This window comes from Urtica dioica, chromosome 3, assembly GCF_054948205.1.
Source record: "Urtica dioica subsp. dioica isolate 48M chromosome 3, U.dioica_male_clone48M_v1_H2, whole genome shotgun sequence".
NCBI lineage: Eukaryota > Viridiplantae > Streptophyta > Magnoliopsida > Rosales > Urticaceae > Urtica > Urtica dioica.
In genome coordinates, this window is record NC_142758.1 from 6,879,463 (window position 1) to 6,905,773 (window position 26,311).

General features: G+C 39.1%; 1 protein-coding gene across 1 annotated transcript; it reads right to left on the bottom strand.

The window, feature by feature from the left end:
• Nucleotides 1-610: 610 nt before the first annotated feature.
• On the bottom strand, nucleotides 611-2,822 carry LOC149402264 (uncharacterized). Its single transcript, XM_089608294.1, has 7 exons — nucleotides 2,582-2,822; nucleotides 2,005-2,314; nucleotides 1,641-1,903; nucleotides 1,313-1,567; nucleotides 972-1,228; nucleotides 830-881; nucleotides 611-736 (listed from the first exon to the last, which is right to left on the bottom strand). Exons 1-7 carry the CDS (start codon nucleotides 2,820-2,822, stop codon nucleotides 726-728), a joined length of 1,389 nt encoding a protein of 462 aa, XP_089464420.1. The 3' UTR covers nucleotides 611-725.
• Nucleotides 2,823-26,311: the final 23,489 nt, after the last annotated feature.

Consider the following 26,311-nt stretch of genomic DNA (forward strand, 5'->3'; position numbering starts at 1 on the left):
CCTCGCCCTCATCTGATTTACTTCGCTTTTTATGTATCTGCTTCCTTTTTTTCCCTTGTTATGAAATTCCATTTGTAATGATGGCTCACAGTTTATTATTATTATTATTATTATTATTATTATTATTATTATTACTACGCACTTGGTTTGAGCTTGTTTGTTGTGAAATGCAATGATGATATTGTAGTTGATGATATGAAAATATTGCTTTATTTGTACACTTCTTGTTACTACTTACTACACACCTTGAGCTGAGAGACCATATACATATTGCTCAGCAAAAATAAAAATTGAATGTTAATGAGCCTAATTGTCAATATATATATACATATATATATAATCTTAATGTGCCAAAACAAATACAGGAATAGCACATTATGACCACCATTATTGAACCTCGGATCATTAGATGATATGAATATCAACACGAAAAAAAATTGCTTTATTTGTATACTTGTTACACTACACAATACACCTTGAGTTGAGAGAAAGTACAAAAGCTCAAACAACTTGAATCTTTATGTACCAAAAGAGAATACAGGCTATAACTTCCGAGATGAAAGAAATATTTCTGTGTATGTCCTATATACACACCATTACTCAACATTATCGGTACATGGAAAAAGAAAACACTCAGAAAACAAAATCATAACAGGACAAGTACTCCTTTTCTTGCTTTGACAAATGAACTTGAAATGAAACCGATTCTCGTAGCTTCCTGTTCTTCAGTACGAGACTGTTCCACAAACGAGCACAAGGATATTAGAACAGGAAATAATATAAATCAGATGTGTAGTTACAAAATGTTCAGATATAATAAGAATCGTACGCATCGGAGTATGTTCGCTGCGACGACCCATCTGCATCTCACTTGCCGGAAGCTGGAGCATTAACAAAACTCTTTCATGTCAGAGAAATAAGAGAAAAGGGAATCACGAGTATAAGAAAAAAAAAATAGTAGATTTTCTCACAGCTCTGGTATAGCGGTGTGAGAAGTTCTGAACCATAGGCGGCGGGTATGGCCCGTAACAAACTCCATTGACGTACTGGTTCCAGAAAGGCTGGTTGAAATTCGCATTCAAGGAAGGATATTGATGGTGGTACGCCTGTGGGACCGGTACCGGGACTGGAAACAAGGAGGAAGAAGAAGAAGCTGCCGAGTTTGAGAGTCGATGATTCTCATGCCTGTCCAAGGCCAATGTGAGAGACCGTCCAGCTAAAATAGATCCTGAGTGAAAACAGAGCCCAGAATTAGTGATACAGTAATAATTAGAGAGACTCAGAATCAGAGAGAGGGTTTTAGTTATTTTACCATTCATTGTCTTGAGAGCCTTATTTGCTTCTTCATGGGTAGAGAAACAGACAAAGGCACATCCCTTACTGTCCCCGTTTCTGCGTCTGCTGTATCTAACAGAGACGATCTCTCCACAGCCTTTGAAATGCTGTTTTAGTTGCTTGTGATCCACGGAAGCGTCGATGTTCCTCACATGCAGATTCGTGGTCTTGAAATTTTCCGGGTTCTTTCCGTCTTTCTGTCGAGCCCTCTCCACGAATATTGTCTTTGAACCTGAACCACAGACTTCATCAGATAAAACAGTTTCAAGAACTGGATTCTGTGATTGAATGAGGTGATTTTTTACCGAGCTGAGAAGCGTTCAAGAGAGCGATGGCGTTCTTGGCCGATTCTGGCGACTCGAAGTTGACAAAGCCGAACCCTTTCGAATTTCCTGTATCATCCTTGATGATTGCCACGCTGGAGACCTTCCCGAGCCGGGAGAAAGCTTTTTCGAGGGCTTCCTCGGTGATGTGCTCGTCGAGATTCTTCACAAACAGATTCGTGAAGGTCATTTCGCCGTTCAAGTTCGCCATTCTTTCGCTTTTCCTGACAAATTTCGAGACAAATCTAACAAGAAAAAAAAAACAGAACCCAAAATCAGAATCGTTAGTAATTTAAAATTATTTATTCTTAAAGGAAATGAAAGATTAGGAAAGAAAATGGCTTACAGATTTTTTCCGTGAACCTCGTAATCGTGGAGAGAATCGATGGCTTTTGCGGCTGATTCCTCGGAGTCAAATTGGACGAAGCCGAAGCCTTTGCTCGCCCCGTTTTCTTCGGCAACCTTGCAAGAGAGAATGTTCCCGAATGCAGCAAACATTACTTGCAACTGAGCACTGGTGATCGAAGAATCGAGGTTCTTCACGAACACGTTTCCGATTCCGGTTTTCCTCAAGATTGGGTCTCTCTGAGACCACATCAGTCTCATGCGTTTTCCCTTCAGCTCAGTGTGATTCAGATAAGCTTTGGCTTTCGAGGCTAATAACGAAACCAATAAAGAAAGAAAGAAAGAAACAATAATATAATCAGACCCAACAATCAACAACGGAAAAGAACGCCCAAATTTCCTGTAGTAAACAGTTCAAGAAACGTAATGAAAGCAAGAAATCAACGATTAGTACTAGAAGGATTCCGGTGGAAAAGAAGAACGCCCAAATTTCTAAAAAAATTACCCTAGATAAAAAGTTGAAGAAAGGAAAAGCAATCGAGCTCCAAAGAAATCAAGAAAAGAGCGCGAAACCTAACCGTGGGAAAATGAGAAGAAGTTAATGTAAGCGTATCGGAGGGACTTTCCCGTGAGAGAGTCGCGGCAGAGCCTGACGGAGGCGATGGGACCTATGAAGCGGAACGCTTCGATCAGGTCCTCCTCTGTGACTTCGGGATCGAGATCGCCGGCGTAAATCGTCGCATTGATGAATATCGGATTGTCGTCCGGCGATTTGGATGGTTTCTCCGGCGTCGGAGATGGAGTCTTCTTGGCCTCCATTGTTGGCGTTTCGGAGCGAATTCGAAAGCTTTGAGTGTGAAAGTGTGTGTGTGTGTGTGAGAGAGAGAGAGCGCGCGTTTTTGGAAAGAGTGCGAGTTTGTTAGAACGGTTGAGAGACTGCTCTGTGCTTCTTGCTTCTGTATTTATAATTGAAACGACTGCGTTTTAGATCGTCATGAACTCTAAAGAGCGGGAAAAGTTTAACTGCCTGATTGGAGCCTTTGGGCTGGGCTTTCTATTTTCATTCCCAACGTTGGGCCGATATATCTGAAGCCCAAACATTAACAAAGACTTCGTACTTCTAGGGGAAACGACGGCGTTTTGGCTCCTCATCAACTCCAAAGAGTAGATGTAATTGCCTGTTTTTATGGCAAGAATAACATTTTAATTTTTTAATTTTTTTTTTTTACTGAAAAAAGCGTTGTTTTGTAGTTTACAATTATTTTTAAAATTTGTTTACTATTGGGTGGCCGTATTTAACTTTATTTATTTACTAGTTTCCATATCATTTAAAAGAAAATAATTATTTCTGTCGAGAATATTAACAGTAATTATTAGGATTGTTATTTAGTATATTTTATTCTATTTGTAATTAATTAGAATCAGAAGTAATTAGCTGTAATCTGTTTTGATAAGATAGGATTAATTAGTTGCTATTTTTATGTAAAGCATTTACTCTGTAATTTTCTAATTAAACAAGCCTAAATGGCTGAATAAAATTCATTCAATTCTGTCATTCTTTTCTGCCTTTATGGTATCAGAGCCTAAATGGCTGAACCCTCTGATGATACCTCTGGTATCGATTCTATGAGCTCTATTCGCTCACCCTCAATTTCCCTAAACACTGAATCTTTCCAAAACCTTTCCATCACTTCTCACAAGCTGAATGGTAATAATTTCCTACAGTGGTCCCAATCGGTGAAACTGTTCATTCGAGGCCGTGGAAAATTCGGCTATCTTACTGGTACCAATGCGAGACCCACTGAGGAAGATGAAGGTTCTGAAAGATGGGAGGTAGAAAATTCGATGATCATGTCTTGGCTCATAAATTCTATGGACTCGAGTGTAGGAAGAACCTATCTCTTCCTACCTACTGCTCATGACATTTGGACTTCTGTGAACGAGACTTATTCTGATCTCGGGAACGCATGACAGTGGTTTGAGCTAAAAACTCGGCTATGGAGGCTAAAACAAGGTGAGAAAACTGTCACTCAATATTATACTGACTTAAAAACCTTGTGGCAAGAGGTAGATATGTTCAGCGATTATGAGTGGAGTTGTGCGAAGGACAGGGCTTTGTTTCAGAAAATGGTGGAAAAAGAACGCGTCTTCGAATTCCTCGTCGGCCTTAATAAGGAATTGGATGAAGTGAGAGGACGCATTCTTGGTCGTGATCCACTGCCGAGTACTAGAGAAGTCTTTGCTGAGGTCAGAAGAGAGGAGAGCCGGCGGACCGTCGTGCTCGGAAGACACTCACCAGCTCACACCGAGCCTTCTGCCCTGTTCTCTAGTCAGCCACCACGCCGCAACGACCGTCGCAGCGATAAAGACCGGCCAATCTTTGAGCATTGCAACAAGCCAGGGCATGTTAAGGCCAAATGTTGGAAGCTGCATGGAAAGCCAGCCGAGAACCCTTTATCTAACCGGAATCCTCGTGATTCAAAGGGTTTTCATGCCTCATCCGAAGACACTTCCAAAGAGCCGAAATCTGCCTCAGAGACGTCTGCCTTCAGCAAAGAACAGTTAGAGCAATTGTATCAACTAATGAGTTCTCATTCCATATCCAACACTCCTAACTCATCATCTTACATTGCCTCTTCTTCTTTAGCTAAAAAATGTACATACCCTACAGCTTTCACAACCGGCTAAATATTAAACCCTTGGATCATAGATTCAGGGGCAACAGATCATATGACTGGTAGTTCCTCCATATTCTCTTCATATTATCCTTTATCTGGAAATTTGAAAGTTAAAATTACCGATGGTTCTCTAACCTCTATTGCTGGAAAAGGCTCTATTATTATTTCTCCATCTCTCACATTATTAAATGTCCTACATGTTCCAAAGCTCTCTTGCAATCTCATCTCTGTTAGTCGTATTATTCATGATTGCAAATGTATTGCTACAGTAACATTTGCTGGATTTGAATTTCAGGACCCTTGTTCGGGGAAGATGATTGACAATGCTAAGGAAGTTGATGGACTCTATCACTTGGTCTCGGAAAATCCTTCAGATGAACAAGTTCAGAAACCAAGATGTTTTACTACCTTGTCTTGTGAGCATGAAATAATGTTGTGGCATTATAGGTTAAGCCATCCCAGTTTTAATTACTTGAAATATTTGTTTCCAAATCTTTTTAAAAATAAAGACATCTCATTTTTTTGTTGTGAAGTTTGTGAATTGGCAAAACATCATAGATTTGTTTATCCTTCTTTGAAGTATATGCCATCAAAACCTTTTTCACTCGTGTATAGTGATATTTGGGGCCCTTCAAGAGTAAAAACTGCCTCAGGTTCTAGATGGTTCATCACATTCATTGATGATCACACTAGAATCACATGGATTTATCTTCGAAAGGAAAAATCCGAGGCCGCAAATGTTTTCAAAACTTTTCACTCTTTGATCAATACTCAGTTTCATACTAATATTCAAGTTCTTAGAACCGATAATAGCCGAGAATATTTTAATGCAATCTTAGGTGATTTTTTGAAAGAAAAAGGAATTATTCATCACAGTTCTTGCGTTGATATTCCCCAACAAAATGGAGTGGCTGAGAGGAAAAATAGGCGTTTATTAGAGGTGTCTAGGGCGTTATTATTTGCTATGAATGTTCCTAATCGTTTTTGGAATGAAGCGCTCTTAACTGCAGCTTATCTGATTAATCGAATGCCTACAAGAGTTCTTAATTACATCACTCCTTTGCAAGCACTAAAGAATATGTTTCCGGAAAATAGATCGTTCACTGATTTAACACCTAAAATTTTTGGTTGCATTGCTTTTCTTCATATACACGGCCATAATAGAGGAAAGCTTGATCCACGGGCACATAAATGCATATTTCTTGGTTTTTCACCAACACAAAAAGGGTATAAATGTTTTGATCCTAAATCTAGAAAATATTACGTGAGTATGAAAAACAACCTTTTTTTTAGAAAAACTCAATTCCGGGGGAGAATGATTCTGAAATGAGTTTTTGGGAACAAATATCTTTGCCAAAATCGGTTGAAAATAGTTCAGTGGAACCAATTATTTCTGTAACTAATCCTAGGATTTCACAACCTATAAATTCACAACCTCGTGAGACCCAGGTAGAAAACAACTTGGAACCACCTACTGAGCTTCGTGTTTATTCTAAAAGGACTCAACCAAGTAATATTCCACCAGCTCCCGAGGTGGGCCAATCATCGGACTCGACCGAGGTCCGAGGTACGACTTCCCTTTCTCCTACTTCTCTTCCAAATTTAGAACCTTCTACAGAATTCTTTGAACCCATAGTCGTACGCAAAGGTGTCAGATCATGTACCGCAAAACATCCAATATCCAATTTCGTATCTTATCATAAGCTCTCACCAGATTTCAAAGCCTTTTCCACTAGGATTACGGATGATGAACTACCTAAGTCGATACATGAAGCTCTAGAGGTTCCGAGATGGAGAGAGGCGGTATTTGAGGAGTTGAAGGCCCTGAAGAAGAATGACACGTGGGATCTTACCTCTTTACCCGAAGGGAAAAAATGTGTATGCAGCAAGTGGATGTTTACCATAAAATATCAGGCTGATGGCTCGGTTGAGAGATACAAGGCTCGACTCGTAGCACGAGGCTTCACTCAGACATACGGCCTTGACTACGAGGAAACCTTCGCTCTTGTGGCCAAACTAAACACCGTACGTGTTCTTCTCTTGTTAGCCGCTAATCTGGATTGGCCTCTCAGACAGTTTGATGTGAAGAATGCGTTCTTAAACGGCAAGCGAGAGGAGGAGGTGTATATGGAAGCTCCACCAGGCTTTGATGAGCTAAAGAAGGATGGCAGAGTATGTAAGCTATAGAAATCCATATATGGATTGAAATAATCTCCGAGGGCATGGTTCGAAAGATTCACGAGAACTGTGAAACAACATGGTTACACTCAAGCTCATTCAGATCATACGATGTTCTACAAACACAATCATGGTAAAATTGCTATTTTAATTGTGTATGTAGATGACATTGTGATGACAGGAGATGACATAGTAGAGTTGGAGTCACTGAAGAACTTCTTATCCAACCAGTTTGAAGTCAAAGATCTAGGACAGCTTAAATATTTTCTTGGAATTGAGGTGGCTAGATCCTCAAAAGGAATAGTTATCTCACAAAGAAATTATGTTCTTGATCTCTTGAAAGAGACTGGATTACTCGGATGTAAACCAGTGGCAACTCCTATCGATCCGAATCAGAAACTCAAAAAAGAAGATGGTGCTGAGGCTGTGGACAAGAACCGGTATCAGAAGCTAGTGGAGAAGCTAATTTATTTGGCGCATACAAGGCCAAATATTGCGTTTGCAGTGAGCTTGGTTAGTCAGTTTATGCATTGTCCATCAGAAAAACACTCCAAGGCTGTTTATCGGATTCTTCATTACTTGAAAGGAAGCCCGGGTAAAGGAATTATATTTTCAAAGAATGGGAGCCGAAGAGTGGAGATCTTCACGGATGCTGATTGGGGCGAAAGTTCTACAGACATGAGATCTACCACCGGCTATTGCTCCTTTGTTTAGGGCAACTTAGTTGCTTGGAGGAGCAAGAAACAACCAGTTGTCTCTCGAAGCAGTGCGGAGTCCGAGTTCAGAGCCATGGCGCAAGGAGTATGTGAGTTGTTATGGCTTCGGAAGATCTTAGAGGAGCTGAAGGTTGAAGGAGATAAACCGATGAGGTTGTACTGCGACAACAAATCGGCAATCAATATTGCTCAGAATCCTGTGCAGCATGACCGGACAAAACATGTCGAAATAGATCGACATTTCATCAAGGAGAAACTGGAAAACGGCGATATCTGCATACCCTTTGTTCCATCATCTGAGCAGCTCGCTGATGTTCTTACTAAGGGACTTTTTACTGCTATGTTCGAAGGGTTTTTATCCAAGCTGGGAATGATCGATATCTATTCTCCAGCTTGAGGAGGGGTGTCGAGAATATTAACAGTAATTATTAGGATTGTTATTTAGTATATTTTATTCTATTTGTAATTAATTAGAATCAGAAGTAATTAGCTGTAATCTCTTTTTTTTAATAGCTGTAATTTGTTTTGATAAGATAGGATCAATTAGTTGCTATTTTTATGTAAAGCATTTACTCTGTAATTTTCTATTTAAACAAGCCTAAATGGTTGAATAAAATTCATTCAATTATGTCATTCTTTTCTGCCTTTAATTTCCAATTTAAAAAAAACAAAATTGTTGAAATAATTTAATATAGCCTATATTGAAAATGTTACATCCTAAAACCGTTATTTTCATAATTCTCTCGAAAAAATTTAAATGAGTGATTACAAATTTTGGGGGTTAGGCTTCCTATTTCCACTCCCATCTTGGCCGTTGCATTTGAAGCCCATTAGTTGACAAAGACAATAATAATAAATAAAATGACAAAATTAATTACCATACGAATTTATTGTTAATGTCACAAAATGAATCCACACGGAAAAAATCTCGCAGTTAGACCCAAGTCCGGACCCTGAGGCTCACGTGAGCTAAATGTGGTAGCCTTCAGGGACTCAACGTCATTGCCCTATCGGAAAGTGATTTTTTATTCTTGTAAGCTATATACAGAAAAAAGAAGAAGAAGCTATAACTAAGGGGGTGCATGGGAGTTACCCTCCGACGCATTTTCGACACTCAATATTAGTATGTTTGTTGAGGTGGGGGTCTCATCTTGTTTCTACGTATAGAGAGGGGAGTTTGAGTTTTGTGGGAGTGATTTAGTATAGATAGATAGATAGAGAGAGAGAGAGAGAGAGAGAGAGAGAGAGAGAGAGAGAGAGAGAGAGAGAGAGAGAGAGAGAGTTATTTCAAGTTAGAAGACGTTTTGGCTTTATATCATATAGAACTCTTAAGAGCGGGAAAAGTTTAACTGCCTGGTTGGAAACCTTTGGGCTGGGCTTTCTATTTTCATTCCCAACGTTGGGCCGATACATCTGAAGCCTAAACGTTAACTGAGACTGCTAACTTCTGTATTTATGGGGGAAACGATGGCGTTTTGACTCCTCATGAACTTCAAAGTGTAGATGTCATTGCCTGTTTTTATGGCAAGAATAACGTTTAAATTATTTTTTATTGGAAAAAGCGTTGTTTTGTAAACTGTCCTTTTTCGATGTTTACAATTATTTTATAAATTTGTTTACTATTGGGTGGCCGTATTTAATTTATTTATCTACTAGTTTGCATATCATTTAAAAGAAAATAATTATTTACTATTTGAAAAAGATTAGATTGTTGAAATAATTTAATATAGCCGTTGTATTGAAAATGTTGCACCCTAAAACCAATTTTCTTTTCTTCATAATTTTCTCGAAAAAGTTTAAATATCTTATTACAATTTTTGGGGTTGGGCTTCCTATTTTCACTCTCATCTTGGCCGTTGTATTTGAAGTTCATTAGTTGACAAAGACAATAGTAATAGCTAAAATGACAATATTAATTACCATAAGAATTTATTGTTAATGCCATAAAATGAATCAACACGAAAAACATATCGGGGTGAGACCGAAGTCCGGACCCTATAGCCTCATTTGAGCTAAATGTAGTAGCTAGCCTTCCTGGATGTATCGTCTTGCCCTATCAGAAAACGGTTTTTATTCTTGTGACCTGTAAACAGGGAAAAAAAGAAGCTATAACTAAAGGGGCGCATGGGGTTACCCTCCAACGCATTTTCGACGCTGAATAAGAGTATGCTTTTTGATAGGGGGAGGTCTCATCTTGTTTCTAAGTATAGAGATGGGAGTTTGAGTTTTGTGTGAGTGATTTAGTACATGACGGAGAGATAGATAGGGAGAGAGAGAGAGAGAGAGAGAGAGATGTGTGTGTGTGTGTGTCAGAGAGAGAGAGAGAGAGAGAGAATTATTTCAAGTTAGAAAGTGTTTTGGCTTTATATTTAGAAGAGTTTACCTGGAATGGAGGAGGGGAAGAAAGCTATCTATAACCTCGCCAAAAGAGCTTAGAGACAAAGGAAGCCATCACTTAGAGACAAAGGGATCCATCAAAGGAGGGGGAAGGGTTGGTAGATATACCTAGGTTGGTCGATATTTTCCGCTGGGGGAGGTCTCGGTATGGTCCGAGCTCCCATCAATCAAGAAATCTTGCTAAAGTTACGTAGCTCGGGGCCTCAAACTTGAGGTCTTGGTAGTCGAGACCTTGCGCTGGAGGTCTCGTCATCCACAACCTTGAGTGATGTTATATTGAATGAGACCCTATGCTTGAGGTCTCATTAGTTAGGACCTCGCGGTTTGGTCTCATCGTTTTGGGCCTTGTGCTTAAGGTCCCCGGGCTTGGAAGTGGCCTCGTACAAGGGTGTGCACGCGGGTCACAGTGCAAGTTCCCTTGGTCATGGTGTGAGGGATCCGAGTGTGGCGCACGACCTACTATCACATCATATTTCATTGGGAAGCCGGCCAAAATCGGCATGATTACGGGTTCATCTGAGATTTCAAAGCCTACCACAAACAAATGGTTTGTGATTCCATTCATCTTTGCAAAGTAACGGAGATGGACATTGATCTTTTCTTCATCGCCTATAGTTAAACTTTCAAAGGAACGAGACTCGCGTTAGACTTCATGAGGAAGAGTCTTTTGAGTTCTATCCATATACCTCAAGACGTGCCAATTTGTGTTACTCTTCTAAGAATCAACGTGGTTAGAGAGGAGAAAAGCCAGCTCAGGAGAAGCTGATCCACATGATTCCACTTATCGAATATAGGATTAGGCTCAGTTGCTTATGGTATTTCCTTCTACATCGATGGAGATGAGAAATCATAGTTTACAACGACACCTACTACTTCTATCCTTATTCAAGTAAATTGTTTTCGGGTAAAGATTGTCTTATTCTCTTATTGGTATTGATATTGTTAGTTTAGCAAGGTTTTACCTGAATTTTTTTTTCTTTTTGCAGAGATGACCAAGAAAAGGACTGCCCTCGCCGAGTTTCCGGTCAACCCTAATCGCGAGCGAGTCGCCAACTCCGCGACCCCGAGTCGGTGGCTCAGGCTTTACTTAAGATTGTGGACCCTTCCAAGTCTCCTTCTGGGAATAAGGTTTCGGGGCCTTCCGGCACTCGAGACCACTTGGTGCCGACCATAGATATCCTTCATGATCACCTGACCACTGACGATGTGGAGCTCATTAAGTCTAAGGCATCAGTGGACCATCTAGTGGCGATCTCGGTACTTATTTGGTCGGTGTTATGGGCTTGGTCAACATTGTTGGGGCCGAGCTCTCCTCCTTAAAGAAACGAAACAATTGTTATATCAAGGAGCGAGATGTCACGAGAGTCGAGGTTGATTTGGTCAGGTCGGAGCTCCAAGCGAAACATTGCGTCGAACTCGAGGCGACTTGTACCGGCACTCGTTGGAAGCCTGTGGAGGAATATTAAGCCTCCAAGGATTTCCGCACCATGCAGGATGACCTTTATACTACCGGGATGAATGATGCAGTCAAGATTCTTGGTCCATAGAATCTTACTCTGGATACTACGGATCTCGATGACGTCTAAGCCGACCGAGGAAACGCCCGAGAAGGAGACTGATGATGGGCGGACGCCTGAAGACCGTATCTGGAGAAGAATTTATATATTTATTTTTATATTATTATTTTAGTTTAACCCGAAAAGGTTTTGAACAATGGATCCTTGGTCGGATCTTTTATTTTGTAATAATGATTTTACTTTATAACCTGCTTGGGTTTATAACAATTAATTCGTGGTCGGATCTTGTATCTTTATGCTTGATCCGAGTTTGGATTTCTATGCCTTTCAAAAGCGGATATCGTAATCGGGACTTAAAATGTAAGTTATTGGATTTTAGACATAATTTTGAAAATTGCATCCAATCAAAATATAGGTATTGGACTTAGCCATAAATTTGACAATAAAATCCGATCAGATTATAGATATTGGTCTTGGCCAAAATTTTGAAAATAACTTTTGATCAAAATATTCGAGGTGTAGGTATTCCACCCTCCCTTGTGTTACTTGTCGGCTTAGTGATAAATAAAACAAAATTCGAAAATTATAGATAGTAACTCAGATCAAGCTATTGCGTAGAATATACTTATATTGGTCTTTGGTTATTATACGTTTGGTAATTGGTTTCGACTAGATAATTGAAGCAAAGCTACAGCCATGGGCTCTTTTCCATTTCCCCGTTTAGGTTTTTTAGTTGGTACGCCTCGTTCCCGAAGATTTTTGGTGAGGTATGGTCCTTCCAAATTAGCACCGAGAGCTCTATCTTGTGGGACTTTGGTGTGGAAGAAAATTTTCCTGAGGACTTTGTTGCCAATTGTGATTTTTCAGGGACGGAATTTCCTATTAAAATTCCAAGCAAATCTTTGTTGGTTAGCTAGATTTTTTAATTGTGCTCTTTCTCATTTTTCTTCTGCTAAATCGAGATTTGATTTTAGGTTTTCGACATTTACCTATGTTATATAATTCTCCCTGCGTACGGTTGGAACCGTGATGTCGGTTGGGATAATCGCATCGGAGCCGTACACGAGAGAAAGACGTTTCGCCAGTTGCGGAGGGGCTGGTGGCTCAGTGTGACCATAGCACCTCTGGGAGCATTTTCACCCATTCCCATTTGTGGTCGTCCAGTTTTGTCTTTAGACCGTGCTTGATGGTCTTATTGACGGCTTCCACTAACCCGTTGGGTCGTACTGGAGTAGAGAATACTTTGTTAATACCGTATTTTCACAAAAATTTCGAAATGAGTCACAATCGAACTGAGTTCTGTTATCGGACACAATTTTGACTGGGATTCAAAATCTTGTTATGATATTTTTCCGAAAATATTTTTCAAGGAAATAGGTAGTGATTTTGTTTCATGGTTCGACCTCAACCCATTTTAAGAAATAATTAATGGCACAACAACATACCTACATCCTCATTTTCCTGTTTGTATGCCCCGATGGGATCTATCCCCCATTCAGCGAATGGCGTCGGACAGGTTAAAGAATAAATAGGTGACCAAGGGAGCCTCGAAATGTTGGAGAATTTTTGACACTTTAGGCACCTCTGCACCAAGTTCCGAGCATTATGTTTCAGGGTGGGCCAGTATAACCCTTGCCTAAGTGCCTAAGCACTTATGCTCCTATGTGGTTTCTTCAAATTCCTTCATGGATTTATCAGAGGTCATATTTTTCCTCATCTTCATCCAAACACCTGAGCAGTAGACTGTTGAAACCTCTTTTTTAAATGGTTTCCTCCTCTATGACGTATCGAGCAGCTTGGAACTTGAGATTCCGCGCTTCACCTTTGTCTTCCTGGAGTGTACCAGATATCAGATATTGTTTAATTGGAGTCTGCCATGGCTCTTCCATGCTTATCTGAAATACAAGGTTTCTCTTCTCAATGCTTGAGTGTTGTACCTGGATGACCGGTATTGAGTTTGAGGTTGACTCTCGAGTGGCGAGTTTTGCCAAAGCTTCTTGGATGAGGCTTCGTGCGCAGCGACATATTTTCGCCTTTTTCTTGAAACTCATTTTTAATTTGATTGATTATAAGTCGAGAGTCCGAGTAGACTTTTAGCTTTTGGATTTCTAAATCTTTGGCAATTTCAAGTCCATGTATCATGGCTTCGTATTCGGTCTCATCATTAGACGCACTAAATGAAAATTTTAAAGCAAATTTTACCTTGTGTCTGTCTGGTCCCATGAATGCGATCCCAATTCACGCTCCTTTTTCATTTGCTACTCCATCCACATACATCTCCTAGGTAGGATACTCGACTGGCATGTACGTGAAACTCAGCGATAAATTCTACCACATCATGTCCTTGGATGACAAGTTGGGGTCTGAACAATATGTCGTATTGAGTTAGCTCAATCGACCATTAGCCTCCCGGATACGTCTGGTTTTTGTAGGACATGCCAGAGTGGGAAGTTGGTGAGCACAGTTATTTGATGCACTAAGAAGTAGTCCTTTAGCTTCCTAGACGCAGTTACGAGGGCGAATGCAAGTTTTCTAGCTCCGGGTACCTTCCTTTGTCATCGTTGAGGTGTCTTGAAGTGTAGTACTTCGGCATGTGTTGTCCTTCGTGTTTTTATCAGTGCTGAACTAACATCGTGTTGTGAGATGGCCAAATAGACTTCTAATGGATCCCCATCTTGTACCTTTCTCAAGGTTAGGGGCCATGCAAAATGCTCCTTCAAAGACTCAAAATCTTTGTTGCATAGTTCGTGCCACTCGAATTCTTTGGAACCCCTCAAGGTGTCGAAGAAGTTGATGCTCCAATCAGTTGATCTAGAGAGAAAGCGACTTAGTGTCGAGATACATCCTGTCAGCTTCTGGATTTCTTTGATGCTCCGAGGTGGCTTCATATCTAGAAGTGTCATTATCTTCTTGGGATTTACTTTGATTCCTCGCTCGTGGACAATGAAGCCTAAAAATTTACTTGGAGATACACCAAAAGTGCATTTTAAGGGGTTAAGTTTCATGCGAAATTGACGTAGGATATCAAAGAATCCTCTCAAATCCTCTGTATGTTCTCATGGTTTTTGACTTTTGACCAGTAGGTCATCAATGTATGCTTCCTTGTGACCCCGAGTAAGTCTGCGAACATCCAGTTTACCAATCTTTGGTATGTGGCCTCAGCATTCTTTAGTCCGAAGGGCATTACTAAATAACAGTATAATCCCCGGTCTGCTATGAATGCAGTATGATCTCGGTCGAGACCATACATGGGGATCTGGTTGTAACCTGAGTAGACGTCCATGAAATTTAAGAGTTCATGTTCAGCATTGGCGTCAACCAGTTGATCTATCCCCGTCATGGGAAAATTATCTTTAGGGCATGCCTTGTTGAAATCGGTGAAATCTACACAATTTCGCCATTTTTCATTTGGTTTCTTATTTATAACAGAGTTTGCTACCACGCCATTTTTCATTTGGTTTCTTATTTAAAACAGAGTTTGCTACCCAACTCAAATACCCTGATCGACTTATTCGAGATTAATTTATCTATTTCTTCTTTTAAAGCAACATATATTTCTGTATTCAGAGCTATTCTCTTTTGCCTACTAGGATTTTCTTTGGGATCTAGATTTATCCTATGACACGTTAGTTTGGGATCTATTCCTATCATATCGGCATGTGACCATGAAAATATATCTAAATTTTTAGATAGAAGATAGATCAAATTATTTTTGGTACCTAACTCGAGGTATTTTCCTATCTTGAGCTTCTTTTCTGGTTGCTCAGTGTTTGGGATGATTTCTTCCACTTCATCGCCTAGACCGATTACTCCTAGGTTTAGGAGACATGGGTCAAAATTTGTATCGATTGTCATCACCTTGTTGGCATCTTTGTCATGGCTATTCTCGATGTAGTCGGCGTAGCAACTTCTTGCAAGCGCCTGGGTACCCTGTACTTCTTCGACTCATTAATCGGTCAAGAACTTCATCTTCAGGTACTCCACGGATGTGATGGCTCCAAGTGCTTGCAGAATTGGTCTCCCAATGATTGCATTGAATGCTTACGTACCCAGAACTAATACCCATTTGGTCTTAATAGTCTTGGTCCTCGGATTTTCTCCCAAAATTATTGGGACCGAGATGATACTTCTTGGGTGATGGAGTTGCCCGTGAATCCATAGTGGTTTTTTTTGGAGAAGGAGACATGGATTCTTTCTTAAGACCCATCCTACCTAATGTTTCCTCATATAGAACATCGGCAGTGCTTCCGTCATCCACCATGATTTTGTGGACGTTCTTGTTCCCAACAAGGGCCGAGATCACCAGAGGGTCGTTATGTGGGAACATCAACCATCGAGTATCTTCTCCCGTGAAGGTTATGGGTTCTAAGCTAGCCTTGAGGATCTTGCTCGACCTCTGCCCTACTGTGAAAAGGATTTGTCGATGCCCTGCTTGAGCCTCTCTAACATAATTTTGCTGGGCACTTCTTGTGTTTCCTCCTACATGTGGCCCACCCACGATTAACGAGATTTTTCCATATGCTTCTTTCTTTTGCTCAATGTTCTTCCTTGTCGGCTCAAAACCTCTTCAATGACCCTCATCGGATCAGATCTTCTATAGCTTCTTTTAGGTCGAAGCAGTCCACAGTCTTGTGGCCGACGTCATGATGAAAGGCGCAGTATTTTGTTCTATCTCTCTTTGAGATATCTTTCTTGATTCAGTTTGGCTTTGGGAAGTCCTCTTGATCCAGAGTAAGACTAAATATTTCTTTAATTGAAGTATTCAGATGGTGATACTTATCGTACTTGCTGGAGAAGGGCTTCTGTGGTCCTGCTCCTGACCGGATCTTCTTCGGGGGACAGGTGTCCTCGAACTACTGTCCCTTTTTCTATTCTCCTCGAGTCTTCGAGGGCTCGACCTTTTTGGCTGTCAACCTTGCTTTCTCAGCATTGATGTATTTTTGAGCTCTCTTCGAGAAATCGTTGTAGTCCCGAGGACTTATTTTCTGAAGTGACCACCAAATTTCTGATTATGAGGTGATTCCTAAGAGATTAAAGTCTTCGTTGATGTCGTCTACTTGGAATGCTTGCTTTGAGTAGTGGTTGATGTAGTCTTTTAGTGATTCATGGTGGGCTTGCTTGACTGCCAGCAGCCTTTCCTTGGGAGTTTTTCCGGAACTTGAGCCGACGAATTGTTCCATGAAATTTCGAGCTAGTTGTTTCCAAGATCCTACTGAGTTTGGCATGAGCTTTTTGTACCACCTTTCGGCTGAGCCTGTAAGGGTGATAGAGAACGCTCGACACTCCATGGGACGTGCTTCCTGTAGAAGCATTTATGATGAAAACGTGTCGAGGTGGTCTGCAAGATCAATCTTCCCATCGTATGTCGGGATGCTTGGCATCCTTAAACGATCGGATAACGGGTGTTCTATAACTCGTTCCATGAACAGGGAGACTACTTCTATGATCTTTGTAGTCGGCTATTTCTGTCCTAGGGCCACTTCCTCGATGCGACGCTCAAATCTTTTGAAGTGAGTCTCGTTTGTGCTTATGCTGTCCGTAGTTTCTGAATCTTCTTCAGGACCTTTCATGGTCTGGGATAAGCTTTTTCCGGTCGTGGTTGATACCGATCAAGGATCTTTCCCTTACTGGCTTGGTACTCTGTTCATTCTGAATTTTCTTTTTCCCTTTCGTATTGATCCTTAACATGTTTTCGAGATTCTTAACATCTTTCCATGGCTCTTGCTCCATAGATTCTTTTCCTGATCGGTGCGAGGTTTCTTCTTTGGGGATTACTACTGCGCTTCGCAGTGCGACCCTCTTTTCTTGGAGTCTTCCCTCCAATTCTTTATTGCTGGCTTCCAGGGCTAGAAGACTTTTTTGCATCTCCTTGAACTGTTCAGCAAGGCTGGGTTGGGGGAGATATTCGGCAAGTTCCTCCGGTGTGAGCGGCAAGGCGCGGTTGTGTTGTTTGATGTGAGAATCAAAACCAGTAGTGGTGTTGTTTCCGGTTGGAATTGATGAGCTACCCAATGATCTTCAACTCTACCCCTTTCTTCTAGTGCCAAACTGTTGACAATAAAAATTAGTAGAACAAGTATCTCACGAAGTACAACTTGGTACCGAGAACGCAATCCCCAGAACTCTAAGTAACTAGGCAAGACTTTCTCTAAGTACAGACTAATCTAGTAAAAGAGCGTAAATAAACGAGAGGTGTTGAATGATAGGTGAAGCTTTTAACTTATGCTATGTGCGTAAAAAAAGTCAAGTGTCCTTCTCTAGTGAGCTCTTCTACTATTTGTAGATGTTTTGAGTCGAGTACGTGGGGTGAGCCCCAGATCTTTGATAGTTATCAAATAACCATTCCCGGGACATGTGTATGTTGGAATAGATCTGTGATTAAGAAAAGATTATCGCTTCTAGCAAGCGGCGGAATATAAAAATTTCTTTAAAAACTCGTAAAACGTTTTTACTACCTAGACAAAGTGCATGAGCGTATAATTTAAAATTTTAAAACTACTTTGAGTTTTTACTCGGTACCAACCTTGAATGGAGCTTGAGCGTTGAGAAGCCTTAGGAAGGTTGAATTGCTCATCTTCCCACTTAGCTCGCCTCCCTCGAGTCATCTTGAACCTGTGAGTAACCACGAACGTTTCTACCACTAGAGTCTTTCGAGTGCGGTTAGGATTTAGTGTGTGGGCACTTTTAAACACTATGACTCAAGCTTGTCTTTGAGCCAAAGAGCTCAAACAAAACACTAGGTCTAATGAGGACCTAGGTGCCAAAACAAAAGAACAAGAAGAGAGAGAGAGAGAGAGAGAGAGAGAGAGAGAGAGAGAGAGAGAGAGAGAGAGAGAGAGAGAGAGAGGCGGCCACAATTCTAGAGAGAGAAGCTCTTAATCTCTAAAACTTGTGTCTTACATATTGTGAATGAGGTGGGGTATTTATAGGAGGAGGGTTTGCCTTGAAAATGTAGTTTCTTCTTTTCTATTGAATATCACATATTTATGAGTAAATCCTAGTTTCCTCTTTTCCCATTTGGACGTCCAACATGTGCCATCAAGGCACTTGGATTTGTTTCCTCATTTGTTTTGCCTCTCTCTTGGCCGCCCATTTTCATTCATCATGGAGCGAATTTGTTTCCTCTTTTTTCTTTTGGCAAGTATCTTCATACATCAATGCACAAAATAAACTCTCTTTCTCTCTTGGGATGGACGGTTTTGAGGCTTCTAGATCATGCTTCTAGATGTTTCTTTATTTGTTCATGGCAATATAAGAAAAGCCCATGCAGAATTTTCACATAAAATTTCATGAAATGAAAATATCCTCAAGGTCCAATTCACTTAAGTTGGCCGTGTGACTAAATTCATTGTCATCATATGACAATGTAAAAAAAACTTATTTATTGACATTCATAACATCTTATGTCCTGATGGACAAAATTACCCTTTAGACAATTTTCGTAAAACTTGTCTAGTTCAACATTTGAATTTGTTTTGACTTAGCTTTCTTGTTTAACTAATCCTACTCTAATGACTTGTGGTAGTGACCTCATGGATCCAAATGAAAAAAGCATGAGCTAGCATACTTGAACTCAATAGTTCACAAGCCTTTTTCAAGTTCAAGCTTAATGTCAACTGACTCCACTAAAGACTTGACACTGAAATCTCTCGATTCAAATGAATATATTTTCTACTCAAGAATTCTACTTAATTTTATGAGTTGATCTATTGAATATTATCTATGTTTACCCTTCATGAATATCATCAAGTAGATGAAATTTACAAAATTACCATTTTACCCTTCTAGTTGTTATTTCCTCAACTCTTTTGTCGCTTGTGAATAAGTTAGAAACAATGTATTGATGAGGAGCTAACAAGTCACATCGATTCATCCAAAAGAGTCATGACTCAATTTGGACACTGTCCAGTTCATTTATTCTCATTCCAAGGAACAAAGTATGAGGTGATATACATTGCATTTCAGCAATCTTGTACAAATTCCATATCTATGAGATCTTCACAGAGTTGTTCATGACATCTTCATAACTTAGTACTTCACCAATAAGTCTTGTCTATATCACACAGTGAATCTAAAACTCTGACTTTCTTAAATGAGAATACGTAAGCTATGAAATGACATGTCTCATTTCAGGATTGAGGTAAGCATGATGCAATTCATACATAGTGACTCTGAGACAGAAGATGTTAAATGGTTTGTTCTTACAATGTCTCCAGAAGTGCATTAGTCAATTCAGTACCTTCAGAAGATACCTAGGATGACCGATAGAGTCTCCAACTCTCTATGCCTCATAACCAGACATCATAGATTCTCCTAACAATCAAACTGAGATCTATAGCTCTTTGATCCTTAGATTGTGAATATACCGTTTTAAGCAAACCATGAAGGGTTTGTTCATGCGAATCTATATTTGACTCTTCATTTGTTGTTAGGTTTGTTTAAGGACTAAAGACTATAGTTTATCGTAAAGCTTCAAACAGACAAGGAAGAATGAATGAAAGTTTCAACTTTTATTAATTATTCAGCAGTTACAAGCAAGAATCTTCGTGAGACTTTATTACATCAAATGTATATAAGTAATGACTACTACTCTTCTTGTGGGCACTATTGACAACAGTGTAGTGGGTGGTTGTTCCTCGTGTGCTCGACATAACCGTCGAGGAGAGCATTTTGCTTTAATTTTTATTATGTACACGTGTTTGCTTTGTTTTGACCAGTCTTTGACCTACCATCTTCTTTTCTCTTCAAAGTTCTGCATGATAAGGTTTGTTCTTGAGTTCTGAACGAGTCTTACTTAACCTTCAAGAGTTCTCGGGCCTATTTGACTCGAACTCAGTGTTGGATATCTTCTAATCTAGGACCGTCCGAGTACGTTCTCGGACCCGGCGAATCCCATGAGTAACAGACACTAAATCTATAAACCACCAAAAGCAAGAACACACATGTAGTGTAATACACAATACCTAATACCCAATACCTATAAAAACCAAGGGCTAATGAGAAGAATTCATGGGCGAAATTCAAATCCAAACTGACTCAACTCACGAAAACTACAACAATAAAAAAAGAATATGTGGATGCAATCCAAATTCTCAATGTCTACTAAATTATCTTTATATTTTATTTTCATTATTTTTACAGCTTACCTTTTACGAAAACTAGTAGTACCTCGGGAGATTCCAACTTCCGAGTCAGATCCGAGTTTTCAAGCCGTAATAAGGGTAGCTTAGAATCCTCACTTCAAATGACTGGTAATCGGATTAGCATGTCATAAGAAGTGATCACCTAGTGTAAGAGAGTAGGAGATTAAAAAACTTTAAACATTTTAATATAGTGAGTCAAGGTATATTTTTATAGAAAGGTAAAGGACCGTCACGTGCGGGAAACTATGGTTTGCTGACTATTCACCATCTCCATTCGGAAGGCATATCCTGGTTCCAAGATTTTCCCGCCATATTCTAACTGATCGGGTAGAAGACGACTCTGGGTACTGACTATCACTATGGTAATAGTACTTGGGCTAATTAACTATCAGGATACTTGGGCTCCCGATTATGTCTAATACATTGCGAATAAAGATGGAAGGCATGGAGACTGTTGTGGAGGTCCTTGACGCTTTGCAAGCCATGTTTGGCATGCAAAAAAAAAAGAGCATGTATTGGGCTCATTTGAAAGTGCACAAGCACTAAGATGACTATGGGAATTCTTGTGAAAGATCATGTCATGAAAATGACTAATTTTTTCACAGAAGCTGAACTCCACGGGGTACAGATGGATGAAATGACTCAGGTGGGAATTACCCTTAAGTCTCTTTCGAGTGATTTCATACAATTCACATACAACTATATCGTGAATAAGTTGAGATATGGATTTTACCAACTCCTCAATGAGTTGCAGACTTTCGAGTCTATTCAACGTCATGATAACACTACCCCTTCTAAAAGGCCAAAGAAGAAGAATAAGCTTTCTTATGGAGCTGGGTCATCTAAGGCTGTTGCAAGTACCACTAAGGGAAGAGGTTCCTCTTAAGGGAAATATAAAGATTCAAGAGAAGATGAAGAAGATAGAAGAAGGACAACGATGAAAAACGTTTCCCCTGTAAGTCAGATGGACACTGGATGAGAAGTTGTCCTCTCCACCGGTCAGAGCTTGAAAAAAAAAATAAGAATAACTCTGGTATGATTTGAGGATCATTGGTTGTATGCGTTCTTCTTATAATTATAATGTAGATATTGAGAAAGAATTCGATGAGATAGAAGAGCTTGGAAGAAAGAACTAAAATTCAAGCCTGTGTCACAGATAAGCTCGTTGATCAACTCAAGGATCTAATGTTCAATTAAATCTTCATTTATGAATTATTTTCATTATCATTTATTTCATACATTTTTTTCGAACATATTGGATGTGTCGATATTTTTTCACGTTTTTTTCTGGATATTTTGGTCATTGGTACACCTATTTCAGCTATTGCATGAAAATCTTTTATTGAGAGCACTTGATGCGTTTCAACATCTTGAATTTAATGCCTTAAGATATTATGATATTCTTGTCCCATATAGTAGCTATATGTTCTTGTATGATTTAATTATCTTGATTAGATAATTATGAATGTTTAAAATTATTAATTTATTGCCTTTGTTAAAAAATAGTTTTGAGCTGTCTAGTTATCACTATTAATTGTGTACTTTTATTAAATCATTATATGTATATGAATGATAAGTAGTATCTATGAACAATGGTTCATAAAATGATCATCCCGAGTCAAACTTGTTTAACTTAGTGGGAGGTAATCAAAATGAAGAGTACATACTTAGTATGTGGGAGGATCTTTGATTAGATCTCCGACTGAAGTTCAAAAGGGTACAACACAAGTTCATATTGTTACATATGAGATGTGAACAATCATCAAGCTAATCATGTTTAATCAAGATTAGAAAGACTGAGTTACATGGCAAGATGCCATGAATCATATGATATTGAAATATCCGAGTGAATCTTTAGTGGATGAGAATCAATGTCATAAATCACATAGATTCTATCTCCATAATAGGATAAGAGAATTAATCACTTGTCGAAGTGAAGGTAATAATTGGGGTCTTTTCCTAAGAATAGAAACAAGTCGTCACTGATTTTGATTTCTATAAAATTATCTAATTCTCGAATGATCTAAGAAGAACTGTCTCCCATGAAAGTTCTTCTTAGTAAATCATTCAAAGATACTCAGAACTTCATTTAAGTTTTAGAGTAATATGATTCATGACGAAGGTTTGGAAAGCAATTGGTTTGCAAGATACTGAAGATTCTTTCTAGAAACTTAGTATAACCAATCCTAAAATCATTAGGTGTTACGAACTCACGCTTAAAACATAAAAGATTTTAAATAAACCTTTAATTTATTAAAGGATCAATTTATGCTTGTTCAAATAAATATTCTTGAATATAAAAAATTATATGTCACTATGAATGAATGCTTATTAACATCCAACCAATAATATATTACTAGCTTATTGAAAATACAAGCGATTTAATTAAGTTGATCTACTCACGCTATCTAAAATCACTTACCAAGATAAGGCGATGTACTAAAAAGTCGAGGTACATCTTTGATGAAAGGTGAATTGTCCACCTCTTCGTAAAGACTGAGTTTTGATTGTCATTGACATTAATAATCTTCCAAGTAGTGGGGTCAATAAATTTTGCATGAGAAATGAAGATTGACAATTCATTAGCATTTAAGATTATTAAGGTTGACGAGAATTAATGAAACGATGCTTTCCTAAAGAAGTTCATTATGACCTGAATGAACAATGTGCAAGGTATCCAGTTATGGATAGAAACTACAGGCCGTTCGTTCAAACTCAATATGTCTAGCTCCTGTTCCACATAGACTAAACTAATCGAGTGAAGCAAGGATATTGAATGTGTCAAGTCTCGCTTAAAGGTCAAAATATAGTTAGAGCTTTATGTAGCAATCCTGTAATCTTGCAAATTGTTGAAGATGGCCATTTATGCTGTGGATGAGATCTCGCTAGAAATCTCACCTTCACATATGGAGAAGATACAATGGTTTCAACAAAATTCTAGCATAGCTCAAATGGGAGATTGCTAGTCAAGTTTCACTTTCTACGAATTGAGGATTAAATGGCCATTACCCTCAGATGTAAAATATAGGAGATAGTTGATGGACTCCTTACAGTATTTCATAATCGGTGGATCGAATTACTGTAAGGAGTCCATCAACACGATGAAAGCGTACCAACGTCAGCTGAAAAATGGACCATGCCTAGTAGACCTCGGAACTAACACTTCCATCGCTTTCTTGGAGAACGAAGAATGACATGTAGTCGGGCATCATGACGATGCCCTAATAATAATGTTAGATGTGTTGAATTACGATGTAGCTAGAATCCTAATCAATAACGGCAACTCGGTCGACATCATTTTCAGAAATACGCATAGAAGAAATAACATGGATGAGGCCGAGGTCAAAAGGGAAACAACTGACCTGACTGGATTCAGCGGTGCAACAACACCTTCACTAGGGATAATTAAATTGCATGTTCTGGCAGATGGAGTGAACAAAATCGTGGAATTCCTCATCCTCGATTGCCCTTCACTTTACAAAATAATCATAGGGAGGCCATGGATACATGATACAAAGGTTGTGCCTTCAACTTACTGTCAATGTATCCTCTTCCCGACAAGAGATGAATTCGAGAGATCCGGGGAAGTTAAAAGGCCACTAGAGTTTCTTACATGAGTAGCTACAAATTGAAATCCAGGAAAACAGACGATGACCAATAGCAATTAATGACTATTTGATCGACCGAAATGAGCTCGAGGATGATGAGGAAGAACACCTTGAGAAACAAGACTCACTCGATATCGAGATGACAATCCCAATACCAGGACTCGACACGACTAACCTCGAAAAATATGTCGGGATTGGCGTCGAGATCAAAGGTAGCAGCCGACGAGAATTGATTTGCTTCTTGAAAAGAAACAAATCTACTTTCGCTTGGACTATTGAAGACATGCCTGATATTAGTATTGACAAAACATCCCATCAACGTAATGTCGATCCTTGCTTTCAGCAGGTAAAATAAAAGAGTCGCAAGCTCGGTCCCGAGCAAGCCAAAGTCATTAATGACAAATTTGAAGGACTACTTGGTGCTGGCTCCATTTGCAGGTAAAATACATGGAATTGCTAGCAATTACTGTCATAGTTAAGAAAAAGAACGGAAGGTAGAGAGTGTGCATCGACTTCACTGACCTCAACAATACAATATACTATTCTATAAATAGAATAGTAGATAATATCTCCGTGATACTCTCATGAATATTACTATATTAAATATTCACCAAAATCGGATCATATTTAATATATAATATTTATTTCCTATTTGAGAAAAGTCTCAGTCTTATTGGGTTTTGATCAAACAAATCTAAAGGCCATTACCTCATTGTACACGCCATTACAAGCCATTTTGGGGCTTGTGAGCTGATTTAAGTTGCTCTTTTACAAACCCATATAAATCTCAGTGATATTATTAAGTTACTTAACAACTAATAACTTATCCGTAAAATACTTTATTACGAATGCGAAAGATATTGCAAGTTGCAGTAGTGAGTTTACAATCAATTAACTAACTATTACAAGTATCTCTATCCATCTTGTCAGAGCCACCTTGAAGACTATGGACCAAGTAACTGAAGCTCCCACAAATCCGATAAATAGACTAAAACTTTATTTTCGCTTATTTATTTGATTCATCAATCTCGGTGTCACACCACAAGATGAACCGAGATTGCACTCTTCTTGTTACTAGAATTATATTTTACTCAAATGTTCATTACTGTCCATTGATATATTCAGTTCATGAGCTCAATAATCTAGGTTCAACTCGTAATGAGAAAGGACAATTATTTCGTTATACCTTTCTTGATACATATGACCCCAAAGCGTGCTTCACCATCAAAAGATTTTTTCGTACGTGCTTACTACAAAAATGCGCGCAAGCAATCGATTATGGAATCAACCCTTAGGTGAGTGAACATTAACCTTCTTCCAGGAAGACTGAATTCCATATCTTTAAATCACTTTCCTCTCATATCATATCCCGAACTCCCAAGACATAAGTATTTAGACATCTATATCTATGTTGGAATCGATCTAGGATTAAGAATAATTTATCGCTTCTTGTAAGCGGCGGAAAATAAAAAATTCTTTAAAACATGTCGAACGATTTTACTACCTAGAAAAAGTGCATGAACATGCAATCTAAAATGAAACTATAATGAGTTTTCACTCGGTACCAACCTCGTTTGAAGCTTGAGAGTTGAGAAGCTTGTCGATTGGTTGAATCGCTCGTCTCCCACTTAGCTTGTCTCATTCGTGTCTTCTTGAATCCGAGCAACCACGATAGTTTCTACCACTTGAGTCTTCGAGTTTGGATCAGATTTAGTGTGTGGGTACTATTAAACACAATGACCTAAGAACTAGACTTAGGGCCAAAGAGCTAATACAAAATGTCAGGTCTAATAAGGACCTAGGTGCCAAAACAAAAGAGCAAGAAGAAGAGAGGGAGATAGAATTGGGCGGCCAAGCTAGAGAGAGAAAGTCTCACAAAAAACTTGTTTCAACATTGTGAATGAGGTGTGGTATTTATAGGAGAAGGGATTGCCTTGAAGAGGTAATTTCCTCTTTTCTATTGAATATCACATATTCATGAGCACAATCTTTATTTCTCATTCCTATCATAATAATACCAAGGTTGGAAATTTGTTTCCCTTTTTTTTCTTATTTGGTCGTCCAACATATA

Excerpts from the sequence above, each read along its gene's own strand:
- LOC149402264 (XM_089608294.1), bottom strand. The coding sequence starts at position 2,822 with ATGGAGGCCAAGAAGACTCCATCTCCGACGCCGGAGAAACCATCCAAA. Across the intron at positions 1,568-1,640 it reads CTTGAACGCTTCTCAGCTCG|GTTCAAAGACAATATTCGTG; the intron begins GTAAAAAATCAC and ends TCTGTGGTTCAG. Across the intron at positions 1,229-1,312 it reads GGCTCTCAAGACAATGAATG|GATCTATTTTAGCTGGACGG; the intron begins GTAAAATAACTA and ends GTTTTCACTCAG.